At 30.9% G+C, this 23,988-nt stretch overlaps 1 protein-coding gene across 1 annotated transcript; it reads right to left on the minus strand.

Annotated features, from left to right (window-relative positions):
• Positions 1–1,048: 1,048 nt before the first annotated feature.
• On the minus strand, positions 1,049–11,019 carry LOC137837523 (PH, RCC1 and FYVE domains-containing protein 1-like). Its single transcript, XM_068646539.1, has 9 exons — positions 10,482–11,019; positions 7,795–7,881; positions 6,418–6,507; positions 6,194–6,280; positions 5,972–6,091; positions 3,161–5,254; positions 2,802–2,948; positions 1,889–2,409; positions 1,049–1,552 (listed from the first exon to the last, which is right to left on the minus strand). Exons 1-9 carry the CDS (start codon positions 10,527–10,529, stop codon positions 1,399–1,401), a joined length of 3,348 nt encoding a protein of 1,115 aa, XP_068502640.1. The 5' UTR covers positions 10,530–11,019; the 3' UTR covers positions 1,049–1,398.
• Positions 11,020–23,988: the final 12,969 nt, after the last annotated feature.

Here is a 23,988-nt window from a genome sequence, read left to right on the forward strand (position 1 = left end):
TTAATAAAGATTTTTCATTGTTCCTCTCCTCGAACTTAGGAGATTGTTTAAACTAAAGACCGAGAGAATCTTAATTAAAGATATTAAGTTTTCTTTTTTAATAGAGTCTGGCTCGTCTTCTTAAATGTACACTAAAGACTAAAAAGATCTAGTCCAAAGATATAAAATTTTCTTTGAACTCTTAATATCATACCCAAGCATGGAAGTCAATCTACAACCTAGTACCAAGAACATGTCAAACACTTAAAACAACATTGTCTTAGATTAATCACATAAACAACATTATAATTATAATCAAACTAAAAAGAAATTGAGATGAATATATCTAGTTAAACACAAGGTTATCTAGGCAAAAGGTCCATTCAATATAAATGTGACACATTTATTACCTTATTTAAATTTCTTATCAATGTCTTTACAAATACTCATTCTCTTTTGAACAAGGAAAAGAAGGGTACCCTAAAAGTTGTTGAAAGAGTATCTTGGCAGAAGAATTAAAAAAAGAGAAAATAATACATCATACAAGGTCCATTCGGGTCTCACCAAGAAGAATAACAAACCAAGATCACTCGAAGATATACTCACGTTTACTGTCCTTTCCAAACAAAATTGACTAAAAAAATTATAAAACTGCTACCACATAACTACTAGAAATCTATTTAATGAAATTCAAAACATTAATTCTTGTACTAAAATATGGTTGACCCAGCTAAAGAGATTAACAGTTCATCAATGAAAGGTTAAAAAAGAAAATCCAAAACAATCTTTGAAGTTCATATTGATCTGTTTTGCGTTTCCTTTCTGCTTAAACATCCATGTTAATCTGCGAAATATGTATTAATCATAATGTATCATCAAATCGGCTGTTCATCCCTGATCTATTATTTAAGTAAAATCATCACACTTGCAACGATTTGTAAGATCAAAATTGCACCTGATGTCTGCATTTACACATGAACTTGAGGATGATAAGGGGGGGTTTCCTAATTAGCAGCGATTTATATTTTTTAAGGGTGGGAATGACCAGCCAACTATTCAAAACATCATATGGAAAAAAAAAAATTGAATGAATGAAATTGGAAGTGTCACCATGTACAAAGGTGTGATGGTAACAAATGAGAACAAGAAAATGGAAGGATAAATGGGTAAGGGTAGTTCCTTGGGCAAAATGATCAGAAGTGGTGATTTTATATACACTACACTACAACAAGTAAAGGGCATCTTCCCAAGATAAAATGGAAGACAATTAGTTTAAGAGAGAATGAGGAAAGGGGGTAAAAGAAGACTGAGAAGAGAATAAGGATAGACATAAGAACCACCAACAAACAAGGATTCCTCATGCATTCTTGCTTCCCTACAGTGTTGCTCAGTATGACAAAATGTTAATGGAGCCTACTCCTAAGTTTGGGAAAGAGGTGAACCAGCCCCTTCCGAACTTTGTGCCGCTTGGCTGGCAGATTTGTCTGCACTGCGAACATTGTATCTTTCATATACCTTATCCCGGTTCTCCAACCACCAGGTTTCTGCTTGGTGCTCTCCGAATCTCCTTCGGCTGCAGTTACATTTACCATCAAAGAGAGTATACATATGAACAAAGGTTACAAGAAAAAAACATCTCAGTTTTAAGCAATAACAATCATGTATGAAACCAAATTAGACTAGGTCGTGTAAAGATGAAAAAACATAGTTAAAGTTCAGATTTTCAAATTCCATATGGGTACAGTAACAATCATGTATGAAACCAAATTAGACTAAGTCGTGTAAAGATGAAAAAACATAGTTAAAGTTCAGATTTTCAAAATTCCATATGGCCACCTACAGTAGAACAGATAAATATGCAAGTAAAGCAGATACAAATAACCTGGTCAAGTGGAGGACTTTTGCTTACCTGAAGCGCACTCGCTTCAGATCTCTCGTTCCATCACGGAGTGCCACAAGTGTTATGTAGACACCAGGTTCATACTGTTCAATCCATTCTGCCTCAATTTGATTAGTATTAGCAGTAGGTGCAGCATTTCTTGATTTCAGACCACTCTCGTCGTTGTGAAAATTCCCAGAATCCCTACCATCATCAGCTGTGCTACCACTGCCTGCCTGAATTAAGCCACCACCATTTGGCAATTTAACATCTGAATAATTATTGGTCCCATTAGAGGTCACAGGGCTCCGGATTTGCTGGTGAAGATTAGTTCCTGGTGAATTCCGTGCAGTTCTATTCAGTAGAGAGGATTCGAGTCCCATGGAAGCCAAACTAGAGCCACTGATTGACTCTGGCCTGGGGTGCTGCTGCTCTCCATTTGAATCTGGAGAGTGGATGCCATTTGGATCAAGACCATTTGGTAGGTAAGCTGGTCTTATGTTCTCAGCATCATAAACTCCAGGAGGAAGCTTCTCAGCTAGATCTTTGAGCTGAAACAATGTTGATGGGCAATCAGTATAAGCGTAAAAAAACAGCAGCATAAGAGAGATGTAAGATAAATTATTCTGAAAAAAATAAATGCAGAGAGACTCAAACCTGTTTGTATACGTCCCAACAGATAAAATAATGTAATTATTAATAAACGGTTAAACCAAAAGAAAAAAAATCAAAAACTGAAAACGAAAGATAATTCTTAAATCCTATGGCTAAAGTTAAGAAATTTTATGGACATAAACTTCAACTTGATAGATGATTCAATCTTGATGTTCATTTTATCATTGCAGAAAAGTTGAAATCAAGTTACAAATAATATAGCATCACGAGAAAATAAACCAGATCAAAGACATCTGGCACCAAGAGAAGTAAATTAACAAGAAAAAACCTGTGCTGTGAGTGACTTTATAACTTCTTTTGCAGCTTTACATTTAGCAGATTCCTCAGCAGCCAGGGACATAGCTTCTTGAGTCTTTTTTGCTGACCTTTGAAGCTCTAGTTCTTGCAGTTCACATCTCTGTTTCAGACCCTCAACCTAATGATATCTATAATTAGACTTGTCTTGATACCATAAGTGAAAGAAACAACGTATTGTTATATATACGTGACATTAACTTTCTGGCAATTTAAGCAAAGTGATACTGACTGTGTTTTGCTAGGCTAAAAATTGGTAGGATAACTGTACTGTGTCAAAGAAGGAAAGCTCTACTACTTAATTTACATGAGAGAAGGACAGCAAGAATGCACCTGAGCATGTAACTGCTGCACTTCTTGATTTAAAAGCTCATTTGTTTTCTTCAAACTTTCAGCAATACTTTTCGAGAAGGAAAGTCCTGAAATTGTTGGAATTGGCGTAGCTGAACGAGGGGGACTTGGTCTTCTAGAGAAAGGTGACACAGATCTAGAACTTACTCCTGAAGGTGCAACCACTGGTCTTGGAACTGTTCGTCTCAGATCAAGAGCAGTGGACAAGACAACATCTTTCAGTTGTAGCAGAGAAGGTGGTTGTGAGGTCCGTACCAGTGAGAATGTATCACTTTTCTTTCCTTGCTTGGCTGCCTTATTATCTAGTTGCTTTATCAAATCCACATTAGAAGGAACTATTGCCTTGGATAATCTTAGGTCAAATTTGTCTAGCCTATCCTTGTTTTCACCTGACAAACGAGGCAAGGCATTCCTTCTATTACTATTGCTAGCTTCAGCAACCTTGTTCAATTTTACATAACAAGAATCACAAACACGATATGGTTTGCCGGGATTAGGAGCCAATGCTGCTCTTAATGCTTTCCTTGAACTGCACGAATGGCAGTGGACAAGTCCACAGTTATAACAATTATGCCTCTTTCTAGTAAAGCCAAATGCCTGTCTACAAGTACAGCACTGAGACTGCTCGGCACCAGATACCCACTTATGAAGGCATATGGCAGCAGAGTAGTTTGAACCACATGCTATATATTTCACATGTCTATCCTTCAATGCTTCAATCAAAGCTGGTGTTTTTCGATCTTCAATATCTCCATGACCCAATCTCCCATTTGCACCTTTACCCCAAGTATAAACTTCATTTTTGGATGTTAATACAGCAACATGATATGCACCACATGCAATTTCTTCAACAGATTCCCCAGCAATCTTGTCTCCAACCAAGCATGGAAGCTTCCCATCAGACTGCGGATTCCCAAGTTGACCATAAACAGTACTTCCCATAGTAAAAACACGTCCAGATGTTGTTAGGCCCGCTGTCAAACTGTGCCCACAAGCAATTTTATGAAAATTGTAATCAATAAGCGCAGGCACACAAGTTGGTTTAAGACGTGCCTCCTTGTCCCCATGTCCAAGGCGATTTTTGTCTCCATCACCCCAAGAAAACAATTTACCTGATGATACACTTGTACTGGAGTGTGTTGCAATAACCTCTACAACAGCTGCAGTATGCCACACTCCACATGCTACAGCTATTGTCCTCAGTCCACGCAAGGATTCCACTTCTTTAGGATATGAAACATTTTCCCTATCTCCATGGCCTAGGACACCAAATGTTCCATCACCAAATGTAAACAGCTGCCCTGTTGAAGTTATCAAGGCAGTGTGCCATGGACCACAAGCAATAAATGCAATTTGAAGTCCCTCTAATGGACCAACAACTCTCTTTGGTATCCAATGACTGACATCACTTCCATGACCAAGAAGTCCTGCGTTATGAGTACCATCACCCCATGTGTATAGTTCCCCAGCCATTGTAACAGCACATGAATGGAACTCTCCACAGGCAACAAAATCAATAGTTGTAGAAGTCAATGCTTCAACTAGACGAGGTTGAACCAAATTCTTCCCAACACCATGGCCAAGGCGTCCTCCTGATTCTTCGCCCCATGTAAAAACTTCACCTTGCCTAGTGACTAGAGAAGCATGTCTAACACCACATGCTATATGATGTACATCTAAAACTACATTGGCTTCCAGCGGTCTAGGGAGAAGTACATCTGTCCTTGGGCTGAAATAATTGACATTTTTATCAGCACCAATTTTAATATTATCACAGATAACCTCCCCCCATATGTATACATCCCCCAGAGCATCATAGTCATCTGGTGCAGATCCATGACTTGAAGTACTAGGGGCACTTGAAACACTGACACGAAAAGCATCTGAACCAGATCCTTTCACTTGCATGTTTGTTGGGTCTGGTGGCGCATGTGACCTTTCAGAAATTGTATTGTCAGGTTGAAAGGACTTTGGTGAAGTATTTGGAAGACTCACAGAAATGTCGGGAGAACTGATGCCTCGTGAAGTGCTAGCAGAACTTTCACTTGGACTTTTTGATTTTAAGTCTCTGTTATCCTGATATTATTTGAGCCAGAGAATAATAAGCAATTAATCCATTATTTCATCATGAGCTATGGAAGCATAATGACAACGGCAGAGGTACAGGAATTAGGAAAACTTTTGTACAATGAGTTCATCTTTTCACAAAAACACACATCATAGAATAAGTGGTGTAGATCAATCAGAACAATCACCCCAAATAACAATCGAAGAAGAGCAAGAGTGAATGGCAATCTCTTTCAAATAAATAAATAAACAAACAGTATATAGCCCTTCATAATAAGCTATGTGAGAAAAGAAAATAAATGCTAGCTTACCCTAAGAGAAAATAACAAATAATCACTCTTGTAATGGAGCAAATAAGTTCAATCCACCTTGATTGGTTGAAAATATACACCAATAGTAGCATTTGGTGTGGTGACAAAAGAATTGAAAAAAAGAGAGAACAAAATGAAATGATTCTGTTTTGTTCTGTTCTTCTTAGTTCCACAATGTTTAGTAAAACCAAAATGTACCACTTCTAAGCCTCATGTCTAACACTGTTCCATTTTTAAAATGCACCAGACATAGAACACCCCATATGTCGTCCCATTTCATTGTAGCACATCTCTCAAATGGAAAATTATTCAAAACACAAATATTAACCCACGACTAAATCTTCAGAAATAGTACAAAACACAACATGCCCAGAATTCGTTTTAACTACAAAAAACCACATGTTAGCATATTTACATCAAGAATGAGACCCCCGTCACTCCATCCATCAATTTTGGACCGGCCACCTTGACCAGAAGATATCAGTCCTTTGAGGCCAGCAATCCACACTTCTGCCTCAGCTTTATCTTTACAAATCTGAAAAGCAATACACAGAAGGTAATATAATAATAAAAAGTACAGAAAATGAAAACAAATAATGATTTAGTGATGCATGAAATAACATAATTTGTCACTAACCAAATCAAGCGATCGCTTTCCGTTACCATAAATAAGTGAAAAGGACAAATAGTCCTTCTCGGGACGCAAGTAACGTTGAAAAACAGCCTGCCAAATGGTTGATGAAATGAAAATACAGAACAAATAAGAGAAGTTTGTGAGACAAAATTTTAAATCACTTTGCCGGCAAAAAAGAAAGTCATGGTATTGTATGCAATTAATTATAAATAAGGGAGAAAACTCACAGTTCTTTGTCCGGGAATAATTCTAGAGACAGAAGATAACTTCAGATTTCTTTCTCCGCTACTTGTAATCCAGATTAAAGATGATTCGTCCTACAGTTTACAGATATTTAATGTGCATACACGGAAACAACTTGAGAATATAAAAAGTCAAGTCAAGGCTACTACCACATATGAATGTTCAACTGTATAGTCTTCAATCAATGAAGAACAGAAAAGATGCAATTTTATTAGAATTTTTTTTATACAACCATGAAGGCATACACCAAATAAGAAATGTTTGTCCAGCAATAAAGCTTCAATAGCGCTGCTTGTTAGCAGTAGCACTAATTACTAAAATAAGGAAATTCATTCTAGATAGTAATTAAAATCTACGCAAAATCTGGATATTAATGACACAAATTGACCTGAAAGGTAACACTAGAATAGAATGCAGCAAACCCAGATAATTCACAGTGCCAACTCAGGAAAGTATTGATTTTAGCAAGAGGAAAATTTATGTAATGTAAAATACATCAAGATGTACTCATCTATTTCCTATGTATTAACAAGTTACAGATAATGGATATAAAAAGTTTAGAAGCGGGCTATACAATATTGTTAACACGTGAAAGTTAGTTAAAGATTACAATTTAAGGGGCACTCCCAACTGAAATGGAATCACAGAGCACACTCAGAATTCAAAACATTAAAAAACACAAGACCTAATCGAATGTAGGGCTAGGTGTAGCAATACCGGTTGGCTCGCCGTGGCCAACTTTGACCCGCACAAAACGAGTCAACCCAGCCCACACATATTTGTTATTTGGGTTTTGTGTGTTAACCCGCCCCATACTTGATCAGGTTGGCAGGTTGACCAGCAAAAATCCAAAACCATTGATGGTGGTCGGTGGGTCAACCCGTTTTTTAATTTTAAATGCAATAAAAGTAAAATAAATATATAGTAAATTCAAATTAAAACTAAAATTCTTAACCTAAAAAGATAATATATACTGGCAAATAAAATAGGAATATATGAATTAATAGAATTAATTAAAATAAAAAGTTAGGAGGGTTAATCCGTCCCAGCCTGTTTTTAGATTGGCCTAAACAAACAGGTTACGGCAGATTGGTGGGTTTCAAATAGCAACCCAGCCCACCAAAAACACGGGTTGGGATGGGCCCAACCCATTTTGACACCCCTATGCAGGAGAGTAAAAGAGCGAAGATACAAATTAACATTCTGTTCACACTAATATTGCTTGTATTGTTTTAGCATCAAAACCATGTAATAGTAGCTATATGTCATGACCACATAATCAATTAAGAATGGCCCAATTGGGCAATTAGAAAGACGCGAAGTAGAGAATCCACAAACACTCCTGAAAAGTCTTTACTTACACTGGAAAGTCTAAATGGACAAAACTTGGGCTTTCCTTTACGACCATATTTAAGAAGTTGAGCACCCTTTTTCAAAGCGATCAATGCCTGCAGAAGCAACAACATAAACACCAATAAGGATCAAAGAGACTGAGCAGTATACATAATCAAATGAAATTGAACATGAGCAACATGTTAAAAGGTTTTTAGCCCTATGAAAAAGGGTAGAGGAAACCCAAAGATATTAGAGGAAATGTTATGAGGGATCTCACAATGAAAAATGTCCTTGAGAATTTGGTTTTTAATAGAACCCAATGGAGTTGTGTGATCCATGTAGCTACTTCATCTAGTAGGATAAGGATTTAATCGTTGTCAGTGATATTATGCTTTTAGGAGCAAACTTGATTTCAATTAGCAGAAACCAAATAAGGCAACAACTTTTAACCTTTTAATATGATCTTTTGTGAATGTTCAAGAAATGGGTTTTCTTTTGCCGAGCAAATTACTCTTCTTTTCCTTGAGAGATGTTTAAGTTATACTCCCCTCATCTCTTATTTTAAAATATGCACTATCCTCCCTTAAAAAAAAATATGAGTAACATTTTGACCCTTCTCAATATAAACAAAACTCTAAAGTGTGGAAAATAATTATGAATGTGCTTCTCAATGACGTTTTGTCTTCTTTTACAACTTTTGTGTTACCAATACCAAATTTTAAGCATCCTATTATTGATATCAGTATTTTTAAAGGATAGAACAAAGTTTCAAGTACATTTATCCATTTATTGTTGGCTTTGAAATTTCATCTAAATCTTTATTTCATATTCTAAATCCACAAAATTGATAACAGACATTCAAAATTAACTATTAATCATGACGAGAATCGTCATGAGAGAGGAAATCTCTAAAAAATCATTTGCATTAAAATGAATAAAAATTGTATTTATCTTTCAACGGTGGGAAGCATATATTTTAGATTAAGAGGAAGGGAGAATATAATACAAGCATCCCTCGGTGAAGGGAATGTAGTTCACATTTTCTTTTTATAATAGAATTGTCCTTTGAGTGTCTAGCCATATGGAAGAACTGACTCAGGTGCCTAAGCTCATGAAAGATATATTTTTAAATCGACACATAATGCTCAATGTCCAACACATCATAAAAGTATCAGTAGTAGAAGCATGTCCAACATGGTTATAAAACTAGCAAGTTAACTCGGATTTTCAATTGTGTTTACTTTTCCACGTGGAGAAAATGAGTTGAATTGCATTTTTGGTTAGTAGACTTGGGTGGAATTGGGTAGACTTGGGTCATACATGAATGACTTTGAGAGTTTTTTGGATCACATTACTTTTGCCCAAACCAAAATGCAACATTTTTAGCTTGAAATGATTCAGCCAACTTTAGCAAAATGATTCTTATAAGTTTTACCTTCAAGCTTAGAAACACAAATCAACCTGCCTCATTCACTTATATGCCTTAAATTCTTATTTAATTCTTTTAGGAAAGCTCTTGTGAATTTAGAAGTAAGGTTTATCATAGAAAAGCTTCACAACTTTACATAATCTCTCAAGTTTAGAAACTTCAACACCCCAAGCAGGAGTGTCCATATTTCAGACTCAAAGAAATATAGCAAGCGCATATGGAAGAATAGCAAAGAATAATAATTTGCTCCATCCTATACTATAAGAGCAGTAAAACTCCATAAGAAAACCAATACATCACAAAATTGATTAAACTTCTATGAGTAGTCTATCTCACTTCCTTCTTAATATTTTGACCTAAAGTACAAGTTAGAGATGTAGTACTGTTGTTAAAACAACTAAAAAACAGCGGTTGCTGCTTCAATTTCACTACATAAATTTATATTTAGTCAGCTTCCATTTAGAACTAAATCAGAAAATGTTCAGTCAGTGAGTGCAATCAACCCTTTAAGGTTCTAAAAATAAATAGCATTCTCACAAGCTTCAAAGTTTCTATTTGAAACAACCCCAGTGAGCTATAAATTGCTGCCCTATCAATACCTTATAACTAAAACATGCTCTCCAAAGACATTTACTCACTTATAACAAAAGCAAGTTGCCCTCCACTGAAACACAGACATGCATGCCAGTATCTCACCATCTTCCGTACTCCCAATTCTATTAAGCATTCATCCATTTAATCAACAAAAATCTAGAAGGGTCGGAAATAACACTTCTAATCCGCAACATGAAACTTTCAAAAAAAGCTACAACTAACAAGTTTATCTAACTTGTCACCCCCAAACAAAGAAAAGAAAGGCAAACGCACACAATCATAATTCATAGCCTCAAGCATTTCCAAAGGAGGTGGAGTTGCTTAACTCACTTTTGATGGACTCTACAATGTCATCCTATGGTATAGTCCTTAAGAACTTAAAATAGGTTTCAGAGTGGTTTCACAACTCCAAAAAACTGTTATGAATAGTTGCTTAAGAACAGTCACATCAGTTGCTCCAAAACTGCATAAAAACTATAATAGAATCGCCTAAGCACCAACTGTACAATATCAAATATGCTCTTGAGAGACCATAAACAAATTTAAAAGGGAAAAAAAAGAGCATTAAACCATCTCCAACCTTAGAACAAAAACTGAAACAAAGAATCAAAATTTGAGAAAAAAAATTGTAACTTTCCCACCAAACTTACAACCTTCCCATATAGAGAGAGAGAGAGAGAAAGAACCTACTTGTTCAATGTCACGGTTGGCATTCCCGTAGCTAGCAAGATCTGCCATTCCATGTGAGAGATTGACCGACGCGCCACCACCCTCTCCGATCACTCGCCGGAGCTCCGGTCATCATAGACAACTCCAACCTCTTCTTCTCTTCACAACCATTCACCCTTCACATCAAACCAAAACCTCTCTCTCTCTAGAAAAAACTCCAAACCCACTTCCTATTCTCGCTCTAGAACCTTCCTGGATCCGCTCTTCTTCGCAGAACTCAAAATCCCCGAAACTCCACTCACGGTTCCAAGTCAAAGACCAAACAGGGTTTCTTGAACCGGGAAAAAACCAGCTTTTCGAGGAGGTTGAACAGAATTCTCGAGAGGATCGCGGTGGCTCACCGCGGAAGAGCAGTTTCCGAAGGGAAATTCCGGCTACGAATGTTGGCTCCGGCGAGGAGACAGAGGAGAGAGAGAGAGAGAGAAAAAAGAAAAAGAAAACAGTGAAAGGTGAAGAGAGAGAGAATCGGAGGATGTAAAAGTACACCTAGTCAAAGATTAAGAAAGACGGAAAATTATTATTAAATTAATAAAAAAATAATTCATAATAGTTTTTTTTTTATTTCAATTTTCTTCTGTGATATAAACAAGACTCGTGAATCTGCAGCCTGCGATCAGTTCAAAAATTTTAACATAAAGCAAAAGATTTTAACATGTTAATTTCCTTTTAATACTTTTAGTGTCAGTTTAATTTTTTTAAAGTATTCACTTTACAATTTTTAAAAATTAAAGAAAACGATTATTTCCCTGAAGATAAATATGTCAAATATATATATATATATACTTATATAGAGTTTTGTGTTTATAGGTTTAAAATATGTATTTACAACTTTTAATAGAATCATATTTATTTATATTTATGAAAAAGGATAATAAAATTTTTGACGTAATTAATATGCAAACATAAAAAATTATTCCTTGTGGCAAGTACTGGGGCTTTTTTTTATCTATTTTTCTTTTGGTGAAATCATGCTTACTTTTGTGATGGGGACTTTTCAGATAAAAATAATAAGTTTATTTATTTATTTATGCAATACTAGCAAAAATAAATAAATAAAATACACTGAACAATAGCTGAAAAAAACATTTTCTAAACACTTGACTTTTTCTTTTAAAACTATTATTAAAAAGTGACATAATTTTGAATTTGTAAAGGGATTTTCATGTTTGGGAAGGAGACACGTAGGAATGATGAAGATGTTTTCGTAATCCGAAGGGACAGAGCAGGTAACTTTGTGCTTATGTTTGGCTAAAGTTGTAATAAATGAGAAAATGACAAAATAAAACTTCCCACTTTTATTATTTTGTTTGGGAAAATATAAATTCCAATATATGAATGAACTTATGATAAAAAGTTTCTTACTAAATTCATATTTAAAATTATTTACCCAAATAATATACATTCAAAATAATTATCAAAACAAATCAATATGATAACTAATTTAAAATTTTATTTTTTTTCTCTTCAATTTTGTCACTAATTCTCCATTTCTTCCCCAAATTTCATTGCATTTTTTTTCTCCACCCCTTCTTAACCTTGTTTTTCAATCATTGAGTGTTGTTTATATGTTGAGTGTTGTGAACATATCTTATAAGATTTTGTGTGTTGCTTATATCAATATTTTTAATTATGGTCATGATAATGAGTAATATTAAATAGTTAGTAGGAATAATAGTTATTAAAATGAAGATGTGTTAGTACCGAGGAAGGTGAGTTTATAAGAGTAGTGGAAGACCTCGAAGAAGAACATACCCTGAAGAATATAAAACAATACAAAATTTGATGTCGAACATGAAAGAATATTATATATAATCATTAAATGGAGAAATTTTTTCAATTTCTAAACTCTTTTAAAAAAAATTTATATGTGATATCAAATTAAGAATATTATTTTCTATTCCATAGTTCATTTCTTTGTATTACACCCATCTAGGTGTTTTTCCTTTCATACTTCTTTTCTTATACACATTTTTCTTTTGACATACATATTAACATTATTATCTTATAAAATGATATAAACAATTAGAAAGGGAATTTCAAAAAAATATATTTTACAATTAGTTTAAATTATTTTCAATTAAATATAAAGCTATATTTTATATTAAATATATTAATAATTAAATATACTATATGATTTTAATACTTATACAATATTGAAATGGTAAACTCATTTAAAATTATATATGAATAGTTATATCATTCACATTGAATATAAATACATCAGGTGTATAATTTTCAATACAATATATGATATTTTTAATACTTGAAGTAAAGGGAAATAATTAAATTTTATAAATTTTAAATGATTAAAAAAATAATATTATCATATGTGTACCACTAAACATATACATATTGTATAATATTTTATACATTCTACTAGTTGTTTTAATTTTCTACAAATTATTTAACTAAATTACTTGAAAATAAAAATAATATTTTTTAAGCTAGATTGGCGTAACTAATATTATTTCAACAATTCACTTTTAGTTTATATTTTTTATATTTCAAAAGATTATTAATAAAATAAAATAACATTTTTTTAGAATAATATTATAAAATAATTGAATTTCTTTTATCATATAACATTTTTAAGATTGTTTCTTTTCTTGCCTTCTTCATGTGAAAGTATTTATTTGAATGGAAGCATTTGAAAAAAACAACTCAAAGTCCTACATTAATTAGAAATAATATCAAAATATAATATATAAATAGGAGTAATTTTTTTTCTAAAAAAATAATTTTTAAGATTAAATTCCCTCCTTTCAATATTTGATTATCTTAATTTTTCTATCATCACAATGCTCCAATTTACATACTATGGCATATGCATATATTGCATTCACCCTTAGATTATCCACTTATTGATTTAAAATTATGGCTTGGTTGCTCCTAAGATTGTTTTGAGCAAAAAATAAAAATAAAAAAGTTTTTGAAGCCCTACTTTTATGGTGCATATCCTTTGGTGTGAATCAAATTGAACACCAATATTGATTTGTGCCATCATTGAAAATGATGTCAAAGATTGACTTCAAATTATATAATCTTCCACAAATAATGTTGACCAACATATTTGTGATGGGAAGCAACCTTCATTAAAATGAGCTCCTTTAAGTATCTACTTAAAATCATAAAGAAATTCACCCTCCATTTGATAAAGGCTTATGAGCTCATTCCTTATCTTCACAATGGAAGATACTCATTCTTTGTTTGCTATCTCTTTTTTTTTATCAGTGATTTATTTCTGGGAGTTTGGATTGTAAATTATAAAGAGACACATTATTCTTAGAATAACAAATATTATTTAGATTTGTTTCTAATTATTTTCTCGTTTAAAAATTATAAATAAATTAATAAAAATAGAAAAAAAAATGTAGGGATCTTTTTTTTTAATTTTAGAATAATAAATTTTATAACAAAATTTATTTATGTGAATTATTTGGTAATTATTTGGAATTCATATTTTTAATGACCAAAGTACCCTATTTAGATGTAATTTATAAAAAAAAAGTGTAGAAGTTTCATAAAATATATATTTAAGTGAGGAATGATTTTATAAAATATTTATAGTAAAATTCAAGTTAGACGAAAAAATTACCTTTAAGTATTTGAAAATTAACAAAATACCACTGGACACCAAATTTAATTAATTCCACTATCCCGAGCAAACCATCCTGCCTATGTAATTTTCTATTTGAGATAATATTGAAATTAAAATAAATATAAATGGAAAATTATAAAATTTAATTTTCATATTAAAAGTGTGGATACATTATCTAACTCGCATATATGGATCACTTAAAAAAAAAATTCTCTCTTTCTAATTATGAGGCTCGGACACTTATCACTTATCTTAAATGACGTGTCCGTGTCAGACACACGTATTGGACACAACACTCATAAGACACTTGTAGGACACTTATCGGTGAAATGTCAAATTCAAAAAATATTTCTAACAATTTTAGCACGATTTTAACACAATTTAAAAAAAAATACATTAATTTTCTAAAAACTCAAATTTATTGCATAAATTTTTATTATGATTATAAAAATAAGAAACAAAACCTTTTGAACCAGTCATGAAAAACATCTTTATGCTTAAAAAAAACTAAAATATACTTATACATATAAATCTTTATTGTCAATTTATATAATTCATAATTATATAATATATACATTCGTGTCTCTGTGTCCTACATTTTAGAAATTATACGTATCTTCGTGTCTATGTCCATGTCGTATCGGTGTTCGTGTAAGTGTCTCAGTTACATAGCTTCCTAGTCTAAAAAAATGGATAAACATATTTTTTTATATTTTCTTTTTTAAAATATTAAGAGTAAGTTTAAAAGAAAAAACAATTGAAATTAAATTCTTTATAAATTAAAAATATTTATGCACAAATTAATTTGTAAAATTTCTCTCATATTTTCTTCTTTTAAAATTTGTGTATAAACTTATGAATTTCAACTTTTTATTTTTCTCTTTTACATTAACTTATAAAAAAGTTCATCCAAATATATTTTAATTGATAATTAAGTTAATTAGAAAGTTATCATCTCTTTTTTTAAAGCAGTGGCTATGCTTAAGAATAAAATTTTCTGCCTTTTCTCTTAACGACATGGTTTAGTGGTAGAAGGGAAGGGAAAAATTATTTTGTTATTCAAATGGAAGAGATTGAGATTTACCTCTAAATTATATCAGTGATTGTTTTGTTATGCTTTAATGTAACTTTATCACTATATAATTTATCTTAAACAAAATATCAAACATAGTTTACACATATAAAAATATACACCAGCATAAAAAATGTTATTAAAAACCAAAAAAAAATATTCATTAAAGTAATTACTATATAAAATATTTTAAAACAATGAGAAGTAAAAATTATAATATAAAACATTGCATACCATGTTGATGTATGTAAATAATTAGAATAGTTATTTTTTAATATAAATTATATAGTAGTGTTTTCAACTAAGAAACCATATGGCATTATCAGAAATATGTCATAATCTTTTAAATTACATTTCACTAAAATAAATCTTTAAATAATAATCTTAGAGGAAAAAATAATTAATCACTATATTAACCAAATTAGATAATAATTTAGAGATTAAAAAATTATTTATATCTAAAGTGGTTTTTATTATTAATAAAAATTTATAAAATAATTTCTAAATTTGTATCTAAATTAGTTACCTAAATTTTAACGACTAATATTTAGATTTTAAATTAGTCTCTAAAAGACTAATAGAAACTAATTTAAAATATAAAGTAGTAAGTAGTTAAAACATTAATAACTAAATGGTTATATACTAATAGTTTTTTTAGTTTATAAAATGGTATCTAATTTAATCAAATAACAATTAATTATTTTGATTTATAAAATTAGTTTTCATCTAATGATTTTTTTTTTAATGCAATTTTTGAAATGATATTAAGTAAGCTAGAAACAGTTTCAAATAGAACTATATTTGAGTTCACAATTTTTTATTTATAATTGAATTAAATGGAGTGTACAACTTTTACATGCCCTCTAATCAGAATAGGCCAATCATTATAAAGTAATGACTTAAAATTTAATGGTTGAAAGAGAAACCGGTATTAAATACAATTATTTTAATAATTAAAAATATATAAGATAATATTAACAAAAATATAATATTATATTTTGTGGTGATAAAAGCTCAAATATTTATATATAAGAATACATTTCTATTCACATTTAAGAAATATTGATATTTTTTTTCACTGAAAACCATTGATTAAAAACCAACTTTAGAAATAAAAAATAATTAATTGTTATAGTGACGGAAGAGAATAAAAAAATTTGGTTTCTAAATTGGTATTAAAACTTGATAGTTAATTAGATATCAATTTAGAAACCATTTAATAATAATAGAAACTAATTTATAAACTAAAAAAAATTTAGTCTCCGAAATAAATGATCTCTAATTTAATCATTACAACAACTAATTATTTTTTGTCTCTAAAATTTTTAATAATGATTTCTTGTAATGTTTATATGGTGACTGAGAATAAATTTACTAATTTAAATAAGATTTATTTAATTAAATGTTAATTAAGATTATTGGCTATATTTAGATTTTAAACATATTTTTTTCACTTTTTTTCTAATTATATGCAGGGATTATGTGTCTTGATAATAACATTTCAAATGAAGAATTAAAACATTTGAAGTGTGAAAAAGTAAGGAGTAGATGATCCATTATAATGATTTTCCTATATTATTTAAAGCTGAGTGTACTTCTCTAAAGAAGAAAGACACTAATCCTATAATTTTGTTGTTTGCTAAAGAAATAAATTCCAAATTCATTCAAATCCTCACAAATACATTTTTCAAGATTTTTTAAAAGATAATCCTTTATAATTTTTAATTAATTTAGAACAAATTTTCTTCAAATTTTCTGCATTGTGTCGGCCTTAGTTAATAAAAATGTAATCCATATATCTCAAACAAGATAGACAACAAATTATAAATGATCAAAAATAAAATCTAGAACAAAATTGAAAAGAAAATATATGTGATAAATAAATGATATTAAGGAGGTTTGAAAGACAATATCTAGTACAAAATTTCGATCCAAAATCCATGAAGAAAATAGAACTTTAGATAGAGCTTCAAAAGAAGAAAGAACACCTTCCAAACCTAATTTTATTCTATTTTATAATTTTTTTTTATGCAGAAGATTAAACCTTTTTTATATTATATATAAAAATATATTTGTCATACTTGAATTGAAAATTTAATAATATATAATTATCAATAATAATAAGTTTAAAAGTAAAAATATATTAATATTTTAGTTTTCTTTATAAAAAAAGGGTTAAAATTGATTTATTAATTTTCTACAAATTCAACCGACTTTTAAATTAGTTTCACATAAACTTGTACATCATTAATTTTACATTAAAATCTATTTATTAAAACATCAATTTTCAGTCAAATTTTATCAGTTTCTACAATTTTGAGAACCCTAAAATAAACACTAAACTCACTTTCATGACAGGAAGCATATCTAAATCATAAATTCAAAATTTAAATCTTATTTTATAAAACCATTCACATATAATATGATATAAAATTTAAGATCATTGATCTTAAATTATAAAAATAAATAATATTTTTTTTGTTTCAAAAGCATAATTTTATATCAATAATTAATTAAAAAAATTAAAATATGAAATTTATAAGATGAATATTTTAAAACAGAAAGTAAATTAAAATAGAATATAATAACTCTAAGAATAAATTTAAAAGTTTCTACATTAAATAAAACTAAATACTATTATAAATGCTGTATAATAGGCTAGGAGTTACTGTGGTAAAAAAAATGCAAGCAATAATTACACAATTACAAGAATTGGGAACATGATCTCCTTGAAAGCCAATTATGTTGATTTGGTGTGAGTTTTATTGGTTAAAAAAGTGAGTAAGATCTAGATCCAAGAACACCAAAGCTTACAATGATGGAAAAGAAAGATAAAAGAAAAAGAGGAAGAGAGAAGATTATCCAAATTCAAAATATTTACGAACAAGATGCCAAAATTGTGAGCCCAATTGAAGGTCCCCACTACATTTAATAAAATCACACAAACCAACAACTCCTCAAGCTCCCAACCTGCACTTTTCAGATTTTAACCAAGAATTTCAGAACACTTCCCATTTTTTTAAAAATTTTGATCACCAAAAAAGCACATAAAAAACGAAAACATACAAATCCTAAGAAGTTCGATCAATGTAACATACATTTGATAGTTTTGACCTTAAAACATACAAATTAATTCTGTGCTTTGTTGTGAAACAAAAGATCGATCTTCAGTACTTTGATTGGTTGGTATCATGTTTAGAATCATACTTTGAGAACTCTTGCCTAAACCAATGCTAATTAATCAATTAATTAATTAGGACACACAATCTGGTGAGTCACTTTTATAGCTTTTACTTTTTGCTTTTTCTGTTCTGAATTATTACACAATGCATGTGACCACAGATATGCTGAGCCAAATTTGCACACACTAACAAAACCAAAACCAAATTGTAGATTTAGTACAACTCATTATAGTACAACTTATTGGACATAACTAGCTAGTGCTCTTAAACAAAGTAACTTTGTAGGCACAATCTTCACCATACATGCATTACACGTACCCTAAAGAAAAGTGGCTTCCAAGTAAGCATGTACTTTGGTCTTTGGCCTCCCTTTTCTTAGAGAGGGAAAAGGAGAGACACTGAACTTTGTTTTGATGGGCCAAACTTGGCGTGATTGCAACATTCCTAACATGAACACTACTTTCTTAGTACACTTTAAAGCCACAAATAGTTGCATGCCTTTGCCTATTGTCTTATTTGCTGGTGACCCTTGTCATTGTCAAAACAATATTATAGCTTGGATGAAGAAAAGCTTATTCCTTCTTGAATGCATTCTGGTTAAATATATCATGGTGGGGCAAAATGGATCTTCAAATGGAATGGATGAGATGCTTCCCTATAGTCATGTTTTGTGACTTAGACTTGTCTTCATGCGTTCGCATCATAGCATTCACCCTACACGCCTATGTGTACACCTTTCACAGAATCAAGTTTAAATCATGGCCGTTTTGGTGTGATTTCTTTTAGCTTTGTTGTTTTGAAAAATTGAAATCCATAGTTGTATTATGTCATGGATTGCTTTTTTAAATTCCAGTGAAGTGAAATGCTGTAGAGCCAACATATAAAGTTTTAAATTGGTGGTTGTAATTCACCAGAAAATACATTATAGTTGTACATATTTATATATATATATATATATATATATATTCTTCTTCTTTTAATTAGAATATATACAAATATGTTTTATAGATTAGAAATATAAAAAAAAAAAACATATTCTTTCTTTGCCTGAATGACCTCTTATAACTTAAGTGATACCACAATTTTTTTTCCAAGACATCATACTAACACCTAAGGGAGAAGACCCTTGTGTAATCCAACAATTTTAAAAAACAGAGTACATTATTTCTTCAACACTTAAGCAACCCTATTATTTCTTCAACACTTAAGCAACCCTATTATTATTTAAGCAAAGTCACATGTTTGCATGATCTAATGTATTTCACAAAGCACACCATGCACTATGGTTACACCTTAATGCTTTGAGCACACTACAAGAAAATCACGAAATAGAAACCAATTTTATAGATCACAAATAATTAGTTGCTATAGTGACTAAATTAGAGACCATTTTAGAGACTAAAAAAATTTTTGGTTTCTAAATTAGTTTATATTATTGTTAAATGGTTTCTAAATTAGTATCTAATTAGCAACCAAGGTTTTTGCTACCAAATTTAGAATCTAAATAATTGGTAGTTAAAACCTTGGTTGCTAATTAGATACTAATTTATAAACCATTTAACAATAATAGAAACTAATTTAGAAATTATTCTTTTTTAGTTTCTAAAATGATCTTTAATTTAATTACTATAACAACTAATTATTTTTTGTTTCTAAAATTGGTTTCTATTTCATGTTTTTCTTTTAGTGGCAAACACTTGTTGCCTGAGCGTGGAGTGTTAGGAGAGATAAGGAAGACACTTTGTTGCTTGAGGAAGACACTCTATTGCTTGATCAATGACACTCGGTGCATGTTGTCATTGTATACTGCTAGAACAATAGTGCATCGTTTGAATGTTGTAAGTCTAGAGCCACGAAATTACATGTGTTACCATCCTTAAAATATCAATTCTTTCATGTATACCTCATTTTAATTACACACTAAGAAATAGTTATAATTTCTTTTTAAACTCCATATTAATATTAGTATTCTCCAACAATTATGCATAGTTACATATAATTATATTCTAACAACAATACTTTACCCTCATTTAATTCAATACATGCAAATGTACTGTATATTTAAGTAATTACTAAGTAAATAGATAGAAGTTCGCACTAATATTTATAAAACAACATTTTCCCTCTCATCAAAGCAAAAATGTATACTTTAAAAAAAAAATCATTGAGACTAAATTTATTAGTTTCCACCTCCTTGAAGTTATATTTAGTTTTAAAAAAATAACTTTATAACCCATGTTGCTAGAGAGTAAAGATAATTTAGAGGAAAGATTTCTAAATAGATTAAACTTTTAATAAAATAAAAAACTATTATGACTTATTTATATTTATTTTATTCATCAAACTTTATATATCCAAAAATGATATAGGTCAGACTCAATTTGGTGGAGAGATTTGAAGGAATTGTGAAAGTTTGAGGATAGTGTTAAATGGGAGGTCAGGAATGGGAGAGACATAAGTTTGTGGGAGGACCTATGGGTGGGAGGCATGTGCCTCAAAGACAGTTTTTCGAGACCTTTTTTTATTTGCTCCAGTAAGGAAGTCAAACTTTGGCAAGGAGGAGTGTGGAATAATAATCTAGAGTGGTTAGGGAAGATAGGTTGGAGGAGGAATTTGTTTGAACGGGAGAGAAATCAAGAGCAACAATTGGTTCACCTTATGGATGAGAAGAGTTTAAAGGTGGATAAGGCGGACATATGGATTTGGAAAGAAAGCGAGACAAAAGATTTCACGGTTAAATCTGCTTACAAAATCCTTAAGAGGAAACTCAGGGGATGATGTAGTTATGTATGAAAGTTTTTGGAGGATAAAAGCACAACCATCATCTCATGTCACAACATGGAGGGTCTTGGAAGATAAGATTGCATCTAAAGAGAATTTGGAGAGAAGGGGGATAAGTACGGGTAACAATATGTGTGGTTTATGTGGGGAGGTAAAGGAAACAACGTCCCATCTTTTCTGTACTTGTAGATTAGCTTGACGGGTGTAGTTTATGTGCTACGAGTGGGTGTGACTTGCATCGACGGACTATTGGGAGCCAAAAAAACACTTTTTAAATTTTAAGATAATTGGGGCTAATGAGATTTTCAATCAGATATGAGATTGTGTGTGGATAACAATTGTAAGTGAATTGTAGAGACATAAAAATCATAATTTTTAAAAATGGAAGGATAGATTGTATAGAAATCTAACTATAGTGCAATTGAAGGTATGTTTGTGGGTTTCTTCGAAAGTTTGTCTAACTAGTTTTTCTTACTTTGATTGGTGTTTAGAGCTGTCAGTTTGCATGAAATCTATAAAAAAATATTAGGTGGGGTAGTGACTGCTTTAAATTGGTGTTTTGCTTTGAATCTCTGCAACAATGTTAGTAGTTTTAGACTAACGTGCTTGTATAAATGTTGAGGTATCTCTGAAATATTTCTATTATTTATTCACATTTTACTGATAAAAAAAATCTAAAAATCGGTATGGGATGAAATATTACATGATATGGATTAACAAGAAATTATTCAAGATGTGGTATCTCATCCTGGGTTTGAAATTATTTGAAATCATTTGAATAACTCATTTTAAAGAAATGTTCTAACATTTAGGAACTAGTTGAATAATTGCAAAGGGATAAAATTACTTGTATTTTAACTTTAGCCATAATTCTTAGAGTAACTTTATGGACAATTTTCACATGTACTAGGTCTACAGTATGTCTTAATTAAATAACAGGTATTTATATATAATTATTTTTGTCAATTTTTATAACCATATCGAAGTTTTAAATTGAAATTAAGACTTTAATTCTCTGAAATCTCGTTACAAAACAGTCCTAATTACATTACACTACAATTTTCTTACAACATTAAGGTATTTTAAGACTTCTCAGTCGTTGACCACGACTTCAATTTAAAATTTTGGAAGTGATATTATCATCTGCTATCCCAATCATACATATTGTACTTCCCATGCATTTGTGACCCCCAAATAGAAAAAATAACAAGAAGACTGAGTAGAAAAATAACAAATTCGAAAATCTAAATTATAAAGTAGAAATTAGAACATAGAGTAGATATAAATATAGTATGAGGATTTTGTGAAAAAAATAAAACTAAAGAATTATCAGAGAAAAACATGATAAAATTAAGAAGATTTTAATGTAATTTAATTTTTTCAAATTATATTCATACCTCTAAGGGTTATTGAGTTTTCATATTTTTTTTAAATGTTTGAAATAAATTTCCTTAGAGATGTGCATTGTGTATTTTTATTTTTTAAATATGAAGAAAACTAGTATTATGTGTAAAAGATGTTAGTATAATATTTTGAAACAATTAAAATTTTTTAGCGTGAAAATAAAAACAATAAAGTATATTAGAGAGAATTTTAAAGAAATGGAAGAAAATGTTGCTATATTTTTTTTTCTTAGTATGCATAGTGTAATATAATTTGTACTAAGTAGAGAAGGAAAAAAACATAAAGAAAATGAGAATTAAACATTATATATATATAGATTTATTAACGTATCTCATTCAGATTGTGTCACGAGATGATTAATTCACCCATGATAATTATTAGAATATAAGAGTCCATGACAATCTACATTGTTACTAGTGTAGAAAATGAATTTTACACCGGTTCCAGGATGCATTTACACAGGTCCTACAACCAGTGTAGATGTGGGTGGTGTAAAATGTCAATTACATATAACACCGGTTAACCCATATTACATTGGTTGACTCTAGTAACCGGTGTAATATGAGGCCTTTGGAGCACATTTTTATTTAATTGAGCCCCCAATCATAAATAAAAAAAGAGCACATGATGTGTAGCATTTAACACCATTAGAGAACAAAAATCAGAACGATACGAACCTTTGTATATGGTCCCTTCACATCCATCCTTCTTGATAATTGGCTTTGGAACACGCTGGGAAGGGGCATACTTAACAATCAATTTATGTTGAGCACCTGATTGAAGATTCACCATTGATAATTAAAAAGAGCAGTTACATAGTGAGTTAAAGACGTGAAGTGTAAGAGAAAAAAAAATAGAAAAAAAACTACCTCTCTTGTTAACAAAAACATGTCCATCGAAGAAGTGAGCAAACTCGAAAACATCATGAGGAGAATTGAAGTCTATATAGGCTTGGGAATGCCTCTGACGCTTGTGGTTGCAAATGCGGTTAGGGTTAGGAAAACAATGGAGGAAAGAAAGAACAACGTTTGAATGGATCGAGAGGAACCTGGTGTTGTCGGGTCTGAAAGAGAACCAATTGTATATATGAAATTACAAATTAAAACTAAAATTAAAATTACAAATTAAAAATAAATTTACAATATTTGAAAATAAAAAATTCACCTTGGAGCGTGAACGGAGGAGTTGTGGCTGCGGAACGAGTGCAATGTGGTGCGACTGTGGAGGCGCATCAACGGAAGGATTGGTGGCAACAAAGAGGAAGAACGGTGACACCGAAGAGGAAGAGTGGTGGTCGCGAATGTATTGAAGGACTAATGGCCGCAAAGAGGAAGGAAATATATTGAAAGAGTGGTGGCAATGGAGAGGAGATCAACAAAGTTGGGGACAACGGTGGAGAAAGAAAAATGGAGACACACGAAGGTGGAAGCT

This window comes from Phaseolus vulgaris, chromosome 4, assembly GCF_000499845.2.
Source record: "Phaseolus vulgaris cultivar G19833 chromosome 4, P. vulgaris v2.0, whole genome shotgun sequence".
NCBI lineage: Eukaryota > Viridiplantae > Streptophyta > Magnoliopsida > Fabales > Fabaceae > Phaseolus > Phaseolus vulgaris.

Excerpts from the sequence above, each read along its gene's own strand:
- LOC137837523 (XM_068646539.1), bottom strand. The coding sequence starts at position 10,529 with ATGGCAGATCTTGCTAGCTACGGGAATGCCAACCGTGACATTGAACAA. Across the intron at positions 7,882-10,481 it reads CCAACCGTGACATTGAACAA|GCATTGATCGCTTTGAAAAA; the intron begins GTAGGTTCTTTC and ends TTGCTTCTGCAG. Across the intron at positions 5,255-5,971 it reads ACGGGGGTCTCATTCTTGAT|GATAACAGAGACTTAAAATC; the intron begins GTAAATATGCTA and ends AAATAATATCAG.